Here is a 13,418-nt window from a genome sequence, read left to right on the forward strand (position 1 = left end):
ATAACTGGTATTGATGTCAGAGCACAGGACAGTGCAAGGTCAAGCCTTTCAACACCAACACTGCATTTGCAAAGGGGGAAGAGTTCCAGTGATGTTTGTATCTCTTCAGACAGGACTCGGGTCCTCTCCTCCTGGAACAGCTCAGTAGAGGACATCACCTCTGGCATGGATCACCCAATGACACATCCTCAGAAGATGGACTGGTGCTCAGGTATGGCACTGCTTACAAAGCTTACCTTGTTCTTACCCTGTCACCATTGAAGGGTCACTGTTGGCATGCCCTGGAGATGGCATGGAAATGGTCATAACAGAGCAGCAGTTCTTATGTGTTTAAGCAATGCAGAAGCTCCTCTTTTGTTCCTTTTGCTGTGCAGTGTGTTGCAAACAAGTGGCTTAGGAATGGCTGTGAGACAGAAGGGCCATGGAGATGGCTCTTGGTTAGAGATGTGATAGAATCATAGAATGGTTTGGGTTGGATGAGGCTGCCAAAACAGCAGAGAGGTGGTGACACTGGATCCCTCCTGATGCTTTTGGTATAAGCAGGACAGATCTTGAAAACTGCTGACTCCTGTCTCAGAGGTCTATTTTCTATTCACAATAGTGTTCAAAAATATTTGGTGCAGTCAGATACGCTGCTCTAAACCAGATGGTTTTACATACACATAACCAGGGCTACAAAGTTACATTCTCAGTATTTAGAGGCATTAATTCATTCACAGAATCAAACAGCGTAAGAATGTATTTGTTTTGATGAGCCCAGTATTACACATCTGTTCTTGGAGTGTTCTTTTGGCTCTTGGGGTTTTTGACTTGTGGGTGCTGGGAGATGCCAGCATGGCTCACCAGCTACGATGGTCTAGGGCTCTCAGCCATCATCAGCCACCATCTCCCTGTCCTGGTGTTGTACAAACACAAAAGTCCACTTTTGCTGGTAGATGAAATGGCTCAGATTTGGACAATTCTCTGTTTTGAATAGGGGCTTTGAGTTACAAAGAGCCATGGGCAGGAACCTGCTATGAAAACAGTATAGAGAAACAATGCTGCTGCTATGTATGAGTTTTCTCTCTCCTGAAACAAATGCTACTCTTAGCCAGCCAGCCTGCATGGAGTAATGCATTAACTGAGTGTGATAAGGCAGGGGAACTCTGATACCAGCTCCATTTTCAGTCCTGTGTTTGTTCTGCAGTTAGCACAAAGGGGTCTTGGTCCCTTGGTAGGCCCTGTCATGTCAAAACAATGTCAGTTAAGTCAACAAATCCATTCATGTTACAGTGATTTCCAAGTCATGCTTCCTCCCTTTAAAAAATTCTGGATGGAAATGTTAGGGATATTTAAGAATTAAGCTGATAAAACATAGGGAGAAAAATGTGGGAACAGCTGGCTCACAAACATGAGCCTGATTCCCATCACCAGCATTCAGTAATGCTATTTATATTCTAGTGTATACAGAAAGTAGAGAGGCCTGAAAAACATAGAATCATAGAATAGAATGGGACCGGTCTTGTTCAACATCTTCATCGCTGACATGGACAGTGGGATTGAGTGCACCCTCAGCAAGTTTGCCGATGACACCAAGCTGTGTGGTCCGGTTGATATGCTGGAGGGAAGGGATGCCATCCAGAGGGACCTTGACACGCTTGTGAGGTGGGCTGATGCCAACCTCATGAAGTTCAACCATGCCAACTGCAAGGTCCTACACCTGGGTCAGAGCAATCCCAGGCACAGCTACAGGTTGGGCAGAGAAGAGATTCAGAGCAGCCCTGTGGAGAAGGACTTCGGGGTATTGGTCCATGAGAAAATGAACATGAGCCGGCTGCAGTGTGCGCTTGCAGCCCAGAAAGCCAACCGTATCCTGGGCTACATCAAAAGGAGCGTGACCAGCAGGTCGAAGGAGGTGATCCTGCCCCTCTACTCTGCTCTTGTGAGACCTCACCTGGAGCATTGTGTGCAGTTCTGGTGTCCTCAACATAAAAAGGACGTGGAACTGTTGGAACAAGTCCAGAGGAGGCCACGAGGATGATCAGGGGACTGGAGCACCTCCCATATGAAAATAGGCTGAGAAAGTTGGGGCTGTTCAGCCGGGAGAAGAGAAGGCTGCGTGGAGACCTCATAGCAGCCTTCCAGTACCTGAAGGGGGCCTATAGGGATGCTGGGGAGGGACTCTTCGTCAGGGACTGTAGTGACAGGACAAGGGGTAATGGGTTAAAACTTAAACAGGGGAAGTTTAGATTGGATTTAAGGAGGAAATTCTTTCCTGTTGGGGTGGTGAGACACTGGAATCGGTTGCCCAGGGAGGTTGTGAGTGCTCCATCCCTGCTGGTGTTCAAGGCCAGGTTGGATGAAGCCTTGTGTGGGATGGTTTAGTGTGAGGTGTCCCTGCCCATGGCAGGGGGGTTGGAACTAGATGATCTTGAGGTCCTTTCCAATACTAACTGTTCTATGATTCTAATGTCAGTCTTCACGAGTCAGTCTGCTACCTATAAAGTTAAAGAAAGGGATTTCTGCTGTCTGTCCTCTCTTCAGGCAGAAAACAGAGACAGTAAAAAATGCTGTCGGCATTTAGAAACAGCCTACATTTCAAGTAATTAAAACTGATGATCCTGACAAACATTCGCCTCCAAAGAAATAGTCTATTGTAAATGTAAACTCTCGAGATCCTTCCAGGCATACCAGCACAACTGTCTCCTAAAAATTCTTCCCAAGCCATCTGGTGCCTTATCTTTGTAGCCAAGCCATACAATAACTTTAAAAGTAGGTTGTTGCTTTAGTCTCAGGACTACAGATTCCCTTGGAAATATCACAGCTAGCCCTGAACCCATCAGCAGGCAGCTCTGGCTGTGTGAATACTCCACTTCTTTCTATCAGGACCCAAAATGTCCAGCTGCGGTTCTTTGGGGAGATCCCTTCCTCATGCGGTTTGCAAAGGGGGTGAAGTAGAATGCTGTGCACTTCCAAACAGGGATTTACACTCCATTAATTCTCTCTACGGCAGCCCAGCCTGAGTGGCATGACATGAATGTGGTTACAAAGGCTACAGCCAATCCACATCATTCTTGTAGCTCTCCCTGTACCTGCGAGGGGAACATACAGGTTCCAGGTTTGCTCCTACACAGCGTTTGCTATCAAGAAAGGTATTTAGTAGTGAGAGGGCAGGAAAGCATGGAGCACAGATGGCTGATGGAAACAGCTAGGGACAGAAAGGACATCTCTGCTTCAGCTTTGCAGATCATTCAGAGTTTGCTCTCCCCTGACTGCACACCACTACTTCTGAGCCTGCTCTTTAACATCTCACCCAAATTCCATCATTTAAGAAACACTGAATCCTTACTGTTAAGTGCCCTACTTTGGTTGCAAAAGCAGAGCTTGACAGTGAAGTAACAAAGCCAAAGCTGCAGGCATCTGACAGCAGAGGCACTGATCCAGCTACAGACCAGTGTAAGGCATCTTGTGTCAGCTGCTCAGGCAGGACAATGGCCATCATGAGAAACAGGCAGGTTGCTGCAGCTATGCACTCTAAACAGTACATGGCTGAAAATAGAGCTTGCCCACAGCTCACTCATCCAGGGCAAACACAGCATAGTTGGGGAAAGACCAAATCCCTTTTTAGATCTTGGTGGCATGTTTATATGCTGACTCTACACTGCCCTAGTCTGTTCCTTATCAATGCTGCTTTCAGAGGAAATGAGGAAATTGGGTGCAAGAGTGTAGAAGCACATGTAGGAGAGCTCCTTCCTCAGCACATCCTGCATTCAGCAAGCTAGAGGCTTGCTGTAAGATGCACCTGTACCATCATATTTAAGCAGTGTCTCTTACTCCTTTAGCATTAGTAGAGTGATCCCACATAACTGCTCTGGTTTGGTGCACCTTCTGGCTGCTAATGATGTGATGCCAGAAGTTATGTCAAGTGATGGAGCTACTATTAGATTACCTCCTTCTCTGTGCCAGTCTGCGTCCAGCTACATGGGCAGCATTTTGAAGCTCCCTGGTTTTCAGTCCCTGCAACTTAAAGAGGAGAGGTATTTTTCACTTAGAGAGAAGTGTTGTTTCAAGCTGTTGCATCTTGGTAATGGAATACTGGCTGTAATACATGCTTGTCGAGTATTAATAAGCACAATGTGTATTGTAAAAACACTCCTGCAAATGACAGAGGTCCTCATTCTGCACTTCTCCAAGTCAGTGGAAGATTTGTTGATGAATTCTGACAGCAGCTGGATTAGGCCTAAAACATTTCCATTTATTAGCCATTGAAAATTTTTCTTATGTTTTTATAACTGGTACAGACTTCCTACCACTGTACAAATACAACAACATCACAAAGACTTCCTGCAGGAAGATGCCTTTGCTTTTAGCCGGCTCCCTTGTGATACCCATAGGGAAATCAAACATCTTAGGGGAAAAGAACTTGGTATAGAGTCCCAGACTGGTTTGAGTTGGAAGGGACCTTAAAGCTCATCCAGTTCCAAGACCCTGCCGCAGGCAGGGACACCTTCCACTAGAGCAGCTTGCTCCAAGCCCCTGTGTCCCAACCAGGCCTTGAACACTGCCAGGGATGGGGCAGCCACAGCTTCTCTGGGCACCCTGTGCCAGCGCCTCAGCACCCTCACAGGGAAGAGCTTCTGCCTAAGAGCTCATCTCAGTCTCCCCTCGGGCAGGTTAAAGCCATTCCCCTTGTCCTGTCCCTACGGGCCCTTGTCCAAAGCCCCTCTCCAGGTTTCTTGTCACCCCTTTAGGCACTGGAGCTGCTCTAAGGTCTCCCCTTCAGGAGCCTTCTCTTCTCCAGGCTGACCCAGCCCAGCTCTCTCAGCCTGGCTCCAGAATAGAGCTGCTCCAGCCATTGCAGCATCTCCATGGCCTCCTCTGGACTCACTTGAACAGGTCTGTGTCTTTCTTGTGCTGAGGGTCCCAGAGCTGAACACAGTACTCTAGGTGGGCTCTCAGGAGATCAGAACAGAGGAGAATCCCCTCCCTTGACCTGCTGCTGATGCTCTGGGGATGCAGTCAAGCACACGTTGACAGGTCATGGGGAGCTTCTCATCAGCCAACGCCCCCAAGTCCTTCTCCTCAGAGCTGCTCTCAATTTAGTCTCTGCCCAGCCTCTATTTGTACTTGGGATTGCCTGAAACCATGTGCAGGACCTTTCACTTAGCCTTGCTGTGGTTCACATGAGCCCATCTTTCGAGCCTGTATCTGCTGCTGAGCTTTTCCCCTACTCTAATGGATATTTGTATTTTATTATCTCTAAAGACAATCTGCTGTTTGGGGAAAAGAATTAAAACAACCCTCCTAAAATAGTTTTACAGCTTAATGATCCCTGCAATGAAATATTACATTGTACACTGAGACTGCATGCAGGCTTCAGTGAGAGGGTGGAACTGATCACAGGATCAGAACACCATGACTGTGTCCTTTGCCAAACTGCCCATCTCCGTCTCCTTTTCACAAGGTGACGGTGATACCTCACAAGGCTGTTATGATAATTAGCTTATGTGAATAAAAGTACATGGCTCGAGGGGTAAAGTTTTTTGTACCTGCAGAACTTCCAGTGTTCCCGGATTGCCTTTTGGTGTGGGATTACAGAACATCTGTTCTGTTTAGTCCTCCTAGTATTGCTGTTAACATTTTGGCAAAGGCACCTGGAACACAGCATAGATGCATATGTACATAATATCAGAAGTCAAAAGGAGCGTATTCAGGTCCTGTTTGATTTATAGCCTGTCAAACACAAAGAATAAACCCATCTTGTGTTAAGCTTGATGGCTTAATTTGCACAAAAATTGGAAGGTCCAGAATTTAGTGTTTCTTGGCTCAGGACCTGCCCCAGATCGCTACCTGTAGTAAAAAGGTTAGGGGATGGGATCTATAAATGCTTGTCAGGCCAATGGAATTGCCAGGCTGCAGTGAGATCCAGAACTTGGGCTACTCTGAGCATGCATTTTCCACAAGGCAGATAAGAGGTGTAAACAAAAGTCTGCACAATGCTGGGAGGAGGGGAGGGGTGAGCTGGAACCAGTAGTTTTAAGTGGAAACCCTCAAGGGATCGTTATGTCCATCCGTGCTGACCTGAAGCCGAAAATCCCACACATTTCCAGTACCTACGTGGGCTTTGCTGGTCCTCCCACCCAGTCCCTCGTTCCTACTCATTTGTCTGTTTTTCAGGGTCAAAGTTGTTTCTAGGCGAACGGAGTTAGTTTCCTTTCATGTGAGCAGAGCAATATGACTTATTTGCTTTTCCTCCTTCACCTCCCATTCCCAAATGATAGTTCCCCACCCAGGCGAGGAGCGGGGGTGACGACTGCAAGGACAGTGGTAGACTTGCATCTCTACTGCACCCAGCTTGCTCCCACAGGACACAGCTCCTGCTGCAACTCACTGGCTCGAGGATATTTGAGTTGCACAGCTTGACCCAGAGGAGGGCCACGAGGATGATCAGGGGCTGGAGCACCTCCTGTATGAAGACACGCTGAGAACATCAGGACTGTTCAGCCTGGTGAGGAGAAGGCTGCGTGGAGACCTCAGAGCAGCCTTCCAGTATCTGAAGGGGGCCTACAAGGATGCTGGAGAGGGACTCTTCATCAGGGATTGTAGTCATGCAACGAGGGATAATACATTTAAACAGGGGAAGCTTAGGTTAGGTATATGGAAGAAGCTCTTTAGTGTGAGGATGGTGAGGCACTGGCACAGGTTGCCCAAAGAAGTGGTGAATGCTTCATCACTGGCAGTGTTCATGGCCAGGCTGGACAGTCTCTTGGGTCTGTGTCTAGTGGGAGGCATACCTGCCTGTGGCAGGACGTTGGAATTTGAGGATTTTAAGGTCCTTTCCATTCTATGTGAGCAGAACACCTTCCTAAACTGAAAGAAGGGCAGCACAAGGTATCCTTGTTAGGACAGATGAGCAAGAGAGGCTGAAATCCAGTCTGCAAAGCTGTTAAAAGGAAATGAAATCTTTCACTTTCTGACCACACAGATTAGATGGGAGGAGAAAATGTTGACTATTTTCAGTTAGCTTGTGGCATTGAAGAGCAACCATCAAGGGAAACAGTCTGCCTTCTGGGATAGTCGTTGAGCAAGAGAGTGAATGCAGCAGATAAAGGAAGATGATGCTTACCTGGAGAGGCTCAGCAGCAAACAAACATTAGTGACTGGGGATGACACACAGGGGGGAAAGGAAACACTAATCAGAGTGAAAAGCAGTGCAAAGACCTCAGGAAATCTGGGTTCCTCGAGTGTATTCTTGCAGCAGTGTGCACTGCTTTAAATCTCCTACTGAAGTTCTGCTGTTGTGGTCAAGTTCTCATTTTGTAGTTTAGAGAAGAGGCATTTGCAGCTCAGCTTTTGCAGTATTTACACAGGTAAGACTTCCGGTGTTTTAAAGAGATTTTTCCATGGGTAGGTGTGGGCGTTTAGGGGTTACTTTTGACTGGGTAAGGACTTGGAATTTGCACAGTTACCATACCGTAAGTATTAATAGATCCTTCCTAATAGGAAAGTTATTTGAATTTAAGATCGTAGCTTAGTTTCTCTAAACTCCACGTAATCAATTTACTTATGCTTCGACTTTCCTTCTGTACTTCCTAATTGTCAGCTGTAAAGATTCAAAAGCTGCACAACATACAACTCTTATATTTGTCAGTGGAAATGGCACTGTAAGTAAGTAATGCCAAGCTGTTAGAGCGTGTTTAGGACTATTGCAAAGTCAGGATTGATCCTGGGAGTAAACTTCAGTCTGCTCCCAACTCTGCCCCATAATTGAGATCTAATGGGTGCCTCCATGGTTCAGCTCCCCTCTTCTGAAAGGTGGAGGGGGTTTGTCTCTTGCCTGTCCTCATGTCTGTATGTGCCAAGGTTTCAGATCAGTGAGCAAGACTGCGGATGCTCCTCTTCAAGATAGCCTTACTCCATTCAGCTTAGTGCCGACAAGAAGAGGGTCCTACCCACCCAAGTCACAGGTAGGTGCTGCCACTTCTCACCCTGTGATGGCACTTGAGCTCCTTTGAACCCCACCTCAGAGCCAAAATAACTGGTTACCTTGTAGAAAACTAAGTTGAAAAGTCTTTGATAGGTTTTCCTGTGTCAGCAGCTGAATAGAAGCAAGGCAGCTCCCACCAGTACCAAACCTGGCATGAAGGGATGCCGAGGTTGGGAGCAGTGGGATGCGGGATGTGAAATGGACAGTGGCTGCCCTGGGGCACTCTGCAACCCAGATAAAACAGCAGCAGACCCGTTTCCCAACACCATCCTGATCGGAGGACTGAGAAGATGCGGGAAGGTTGCACCCCTCTCCCCCAGCATACCTGCAGGACTAGCTCCACGTAAGCCTCTTCCCCTCCCCTCTGACTCAGCTCTAATGCTATGCTCAGCTTTTCACTCTCCTTCCTCAGGCAACTCTATTCACTTTTCCTCACTCCCCCTTTGCTGACCAGCAGTTTGATATGGCTCAACACACCCAACAGGCAGAGCTGGCTCGCCCTGGCACTTCCAGGATACCTGTCTACAACCACCTGAGCATAGGATATGGCCTCCCTCTCCCTTGCCATGACTTGTGGGGCCTTATCCCAAGCTCCAAGCACTCTTATATCCCTCTCCCTGTGAAGTCTGTAAGTTTGGGGGACACACAGAAGTTGTAGGAAGGTGTTGGAATGCACAGGATGCTCCCACTAGCCCAGTGGAGCAACACTGCAGCTCAGGGAACAGATATTACTTCTGCTGTGAGTTAAGTCATTTACTTGATGGTGAGACAGAGAAAGCATGAAGGATCAGAGTGAGAAAACATGCCTGGAGTGGATTCCTGGGCTGCTATGCGATGATGTTGATTCCCCTTTTTGTTCATCCAGCAGCCCAAGGACCTCGGTGGCTTTTCCGACTCAAATCAGGACACAGCTCAGTGTGGGACAGGTGGGAATGCCCATGCTCTTTCATGCCGAGACAGGAAAGGCCATGCAAGCCAGGAGTTTGCCTGGCAGCCTCAGCAGGCTTTGCAGATTGAGGTTATTTTAGAATAGTCTAGTCTTGCTTTTCCTCTGAGGGTTTCTTTCTTAACATAGGGGCATGAGCAAGCAATTAGCTGCAAGGATAAGAAGATGTTACTTGTGCAGCCCTTTGTGTCATTAAAAACAAATCTGGTCCAGGTCTGCTCATGAGCAGGTGAGTGCATGGAGATACAACCACGTCTGCTTATAGGGAAGAGCTGGGAGAGGACATGTACCAGAATGGGCACATCACTGCTCCTGCACACCCAGAGTAGAAGCAGGGAGATGCCTCTCTCCTCCTCAGATCTGGGGGACCATCAGCCAGCCACAGCCATGCTCACACCAGCCTAAGACTGGACATAGTGAGAAGACCCAATGCTGCTCTTGGAGCTGGCTGCATGCGTGGCAACTTAAGTCCGGAAGTGTCTCAGCTTTGTCAAGCCGCCGAAGCCAACACAAGTGAGTTATCTTATTGTAAGCATCCAAGACTTGAATTAAACATGGTTTGTAAGAACAAGCACAACGCCACGCTGGAAGGTTACGTGCCATTATGCCTTGCCCTAAAGGTGTGATGACTTGACTTGGGTCTCCACCAGCATGGAGATTCCTGCACTGTGCCCTGCTGTGCAGAGCTGTGGCTGAGGGCCTACCCAGGAGCAGTTAATGACACACAGCTTTGCAGGTGATGCTTTGCTTACTTTGAGTTTTATATTCATTGTACCAAATTAATAATTTACTGCTAATGGTTGAGGTGTGTTAGGGCTTTACCAGTTAGTTTGAAAGAGCCAGGAGGTGCTGTTTGTCCAGAAGTGGATTCTGAATTAGTGTATTTTAAAGCTTTACCTTCCTGCAGCAAACATTCTTTGTCCCAAAGTTGAGTGAAGAAAGTGAACAACTTAAAACCAAGGTTTGGGGTTTTGGTTTAAGGAAGAGTAGAAAACAATGTTTAATTGCATTGAATTCTAAAGGATGTCTTAGATTTCAATAGAAAAACTTCTAAATTGTAAACCAAAATAAACTCAGATAAGGAAATAATCTTTCTTTTCCCTCCGAATGCTTGAAAGACTGAAAATCATCAATTATGCAAGAAATCTCCTCCCGGCGAGTGACAGGGTCGCTCTTCCCCCAGGACCTTGCAGCTCAGCAGCAGCCGGTGACGCTCTGCACGGGCCACTTTGCCTTCTTAAATCCATCGGTGAGGAGCAGCGGGGGCCGCGGCAGAGCCCCCCGCAACCCGCCCCATCCCGTCCCACCGCAGCGAGGGCTTTTCTTGGCGAAAACCTGCGATTCCGGCGTTCCTCGGGAATGAAAGAAAGTGACATGTTGGAAGTGGGGGGAGAAAGAGAGAGAGGAAGGGCTGTCCCTTCTCCTGCAGGGCGGGATCTTTCCTCTTGCTTGATCTATGGAGCCCAGCCCCTTAAATTGGCTCCCGGGAGCGCCCCGGCCACCAGCCCGACGGGGGGAGAGGCGGAAAGCGAGGGAGAAGCAGGCAGGCGGGCGGGCGGCCGGATCCCCCGTCCCGGCCCGTCGGTGTCGGTCCCGGCCCGTCCGCCCCCCGCGCACCATGCGCGGCCCCCGGCGCCCCGCGCCCCTTCGGCCCGCCCGCCCCTAACACCGCCCGGCTCCGGCGCCTTCCCCCGGCCGCTCTCCGGGGGGCGGGGAGGGGGGAGAAGGGGGCGAGAAGGAAGAAAAAAAGTAAGGATAAAAAAAATAAGGGGGGGTGGGGGAAGGGGCACGAGAGGAAGAAGAAGGAGGAAAAGAAGAGCCAAGGGAAGCGGGGAAGGCTGCTCTCCTCTGAGGACAGCGCGCAGCACCATGCAGCTGGCGCCGCTGGCGCTGGCACTCACCACGCTCTTCATCGACGGCTTGAGGATAGGAGCGAGGAGGCAGAAGCTGCACCCCAGGCAAGGTAAGGGGGTGCTGCGGTTGGGGTACTGGCAGGGTGCTGGTGTGCTGCCCCCCGAGGGGTGGGGGGCTCGGCCTCCCCACTCAGGGGCGTGTGGTTCTCTTCCCTTGCAGCCAAGCTGCTGGAGAAGCTCAGCGAGTACGAGATCGTGACTCCTACCCGGGTGAATGAGTTCGGCGAGCCCTTCCCCACCGATGTCCACTTCAGGCGGCGGCGGCGGAGCACCAGCGCTGCCCCCGACGCCTGGATGGCCGCCTCCGCCGCCTCCCACAAGGCACACTACAGGCTCTCCGCCTTCGGGCAGCAGTTCCTCTTCAACCTGACGGCCAGCTCGGCTTTCATCGCCCCGCTCTTTACCGTCAGCCTCCTGGGAGAGCCCGCCGCCGACCAGCGGCGCCTGTACGCCGAGGCGGCCAACGCCGACGTGAAGCACTGCTTCTACCGGGGGCACGTCAACGCCCGCCCGCGACACACCGCCGTTATCAGCCTCTGCTCCGGGATGGTGAGACCCGCGTCCCGGCCCCGGCCCCGCCGGGCGCCCAGCGGCGGCGCGCCGGGGCGGAAGCACGGAGGAGGAGCGGGACGAGGGAGGGGTGGGCATTGGGATGGGGACGGCCCCTTCCCTCCGCCCGCGGAATGGGGCTGGCGGCGCCGGCTCGTCCGTGACAGGGGTTTCTTCCACCCCGCTCTTATTATTCCGTCGGGTTCCGGCAGCGGGTGCCCCGCGGGTTTGGGGGGAAAAACTGCCACCCAGCGGCACCCCGGCGGGAAGGTCAGCGGGTCAGCCCCGGGACATGGACACCATCCTGGCCCCGGAGTACTGGCGAGGGCTGCAAAGGGGTGATGGAGGCTCCCCGCAGCGCTGACCCCAGAGCCGTCCTGCACCCCAGGGCATGGCCAGGCCGGTGATGAAGGCGCGCTGCCTGGCAGCCCCTCTTGGTGCCCTGCTTTGCAGGGGGATGTTAGCAAAGGAACGAGCAGATGGTCCCAGCAGGGCTGACCCTTCCTGTACCTTACAGCACCCTGGGTGCCTGTCCCAGGTGTGCCCGGGGGGGTCTCTGCTGGTCTCCATCTGGTCGGTTGCCTCCCTGGGTGTGTCCACCCCGGCTAGTGTACAATGTGTGTGCATGGGCACGCCTCCCTACCAGTTACTGGTCATGCATCCCAGTGTAGGATGGCATTTAGATAGTCTTAGATAGCTTGTTTACCAGCCAAATCCCTATGTTCGTAGTCACATGCAACTAGGAGTGTTGATATTTTATCATGAGCTGGGATTTCAGTGGCTGGACACCTCCCTCTGGTCCTTACATGTGTGTTGAAAGCCTGTCTCAGGGAGAGCTGCTGTATGAAAACCAGCACAACCAGATGGAGTTGCACTGCGACCTCCAACATATTGCAGCACCATCTCCCCTGGGGTAGGGGTCGTGTGGTAAATGGCATTGGGACAGGGTCTGGTAGACATGCCTCTCTTGTGCTTCTGACCTATGGATTAGTAATTTGCTTTCCGTAAGTTGCAGTGAGATGGCTGCAGGGTGCAGTGCAGCCTGGTGTTGGTGTGATGGGACCTGAAGCTCACATGGGTCACTGCAGGACCAGGCACTCCCTCGTTAGCCACTTATTGCGTTGGGTAGTCCTCCTCCGTGGTTTGTCATTGCGCAAAGCTAACCCCCTGCTCCTCTCTGGTCCCTCTCAGCTAGGCACCTTCAAGTCTGACGATGGGGACTATTTTGTAGAGCCGCTGCTATCACTTGAAGAACAGGAGTATGAAGAAGAGCACAATAAACCACATCTAGTCTACCGACACCGGACACCTCCAATGAACTCCTCGGGGGACAGGCAGACTTGCGACACTCCAGGTACGCATTCTGTTACTGCTCTTGGTGACTTGGCACCTATGAAAGGGAACTCATGCAGTAAAACCAGTAGGTTTGGGTGGGGCACAAGGGATGTGGAGTTGAGGGACCCCTCTAGCAACGGTACTGTGTGAGCTAGGACTGGGCTCGTGGTGGTACTACTGTCCTGGAGAGATGTGGTGCTCCTGTGCTTCCTAGTAATGGGTTAGAAGGAAGTTGTGGTCAGGAAAAATGTTAGGTTTCCGTTTCATCCCTGCTGAGGCTGGCAAGAGTTCCATTGGGCTGTCTTGCCTTAAATATCCCATGAACATTTCAACTTGCTTTGTGTCCTCTCCTACGTGTAATTCCTAACCATCCTAATCTAATTTGCTCTCTGTCTGAAATTCTCTTTCTGTCCTTTAAATGACTTCTTGGTCTTCCTGTGCTCCTTGTCTTCCCTTCGCAAATGTGTTTGTGATTTGCAATGTGTTATTTCTTTCTAGTGGAAATGAGAAGGTCCTAACATCAAGCCTGACTGTTCTTCCCTTATTAATCACTTTTCCATGGTTCATTTTCGAAGGCCTTTTTCCCTCATGGCCCTTTCTCCACCAGCACCATCTCCCTGACCTTCTCACTCCCTCTTTCTAGTCATCACACGTATGAAAGTACACAAGGCTTTATCTCCCCTTCACTTGCCTTGGTGAGCAATAGCCT

General features: G+C 50.4%; 1 protein-coding gene and 1 long non-coding RNA gene across 7 annotated transcripts in view; both read left to right on the forward strand.

The window, feature by feature from the left end:
• Positions 1-133: 133 nt before the first annotated feature.
• Positions 134-9,988, forward strand: LOC136018140 (uncharacterized). Its single transcript, XR_010614262.1, has 3 exons — positions 134-211; positions 6,347-7,946; positions 8,060-9,988. It is a non-coding gene; the product is annotated as an uncharacterized LOC136018140 (long non-coding RNA).
• A 268-nt stretch (positions 9,989-10,256) lies between these two features.
• The window catches only part of ADAMTS9 (ADAM metallopeptidase with thrombospondin type 1 motif 9), a 91,045-nt gene continuing 87,883 nt past the window's right edge, over positions 10,257-13,418 (forward strand). For 3 of the 6 annotated variants that reach the window (XR_010614260.1, XR_010614261.1, XM_065687101.1), the window contains exons 1-3: positions 10,257-10,875; positions 10,986-11,374; positions 12,566-12,728. Coding sequence is in view for 4 of the 6 variants with exons in the window: in XM_065687101.1 (XP_065543173.1) it covers positions 10,272-10,875; positions 10,986-11,374; positions 12,566-12,728 (1,156 nt within the window). In the remaining 2 variants the exon portion in view is untranslated. Of the gene's footprint in view, positions 10,876-10,985; positions 11,375-11,665; positions 12,516-12,565; positions 12,729-13,418 lie in introns of those variants that run through there. The other 3 variants (XM_065687102.1, XM_065687103.1, XM_065687104.1) reach the window with 2 other exon arrangements.

This window comes from Lathamus discolor, chromosome 7, assembly GCF_037157495.1.
Source record: "Lathamus discolor isolate bLatDis1 chromosome 7, bLatDis1.hap1, whole genome shotgun sequence".
NCBI classification, from domain to species: domain Eukaryota; kingdom Metazoa; phylum Chordata; class Aves; order Psittaciformes; family Psittacidae; genus Lathamus; species Lathamus discolor.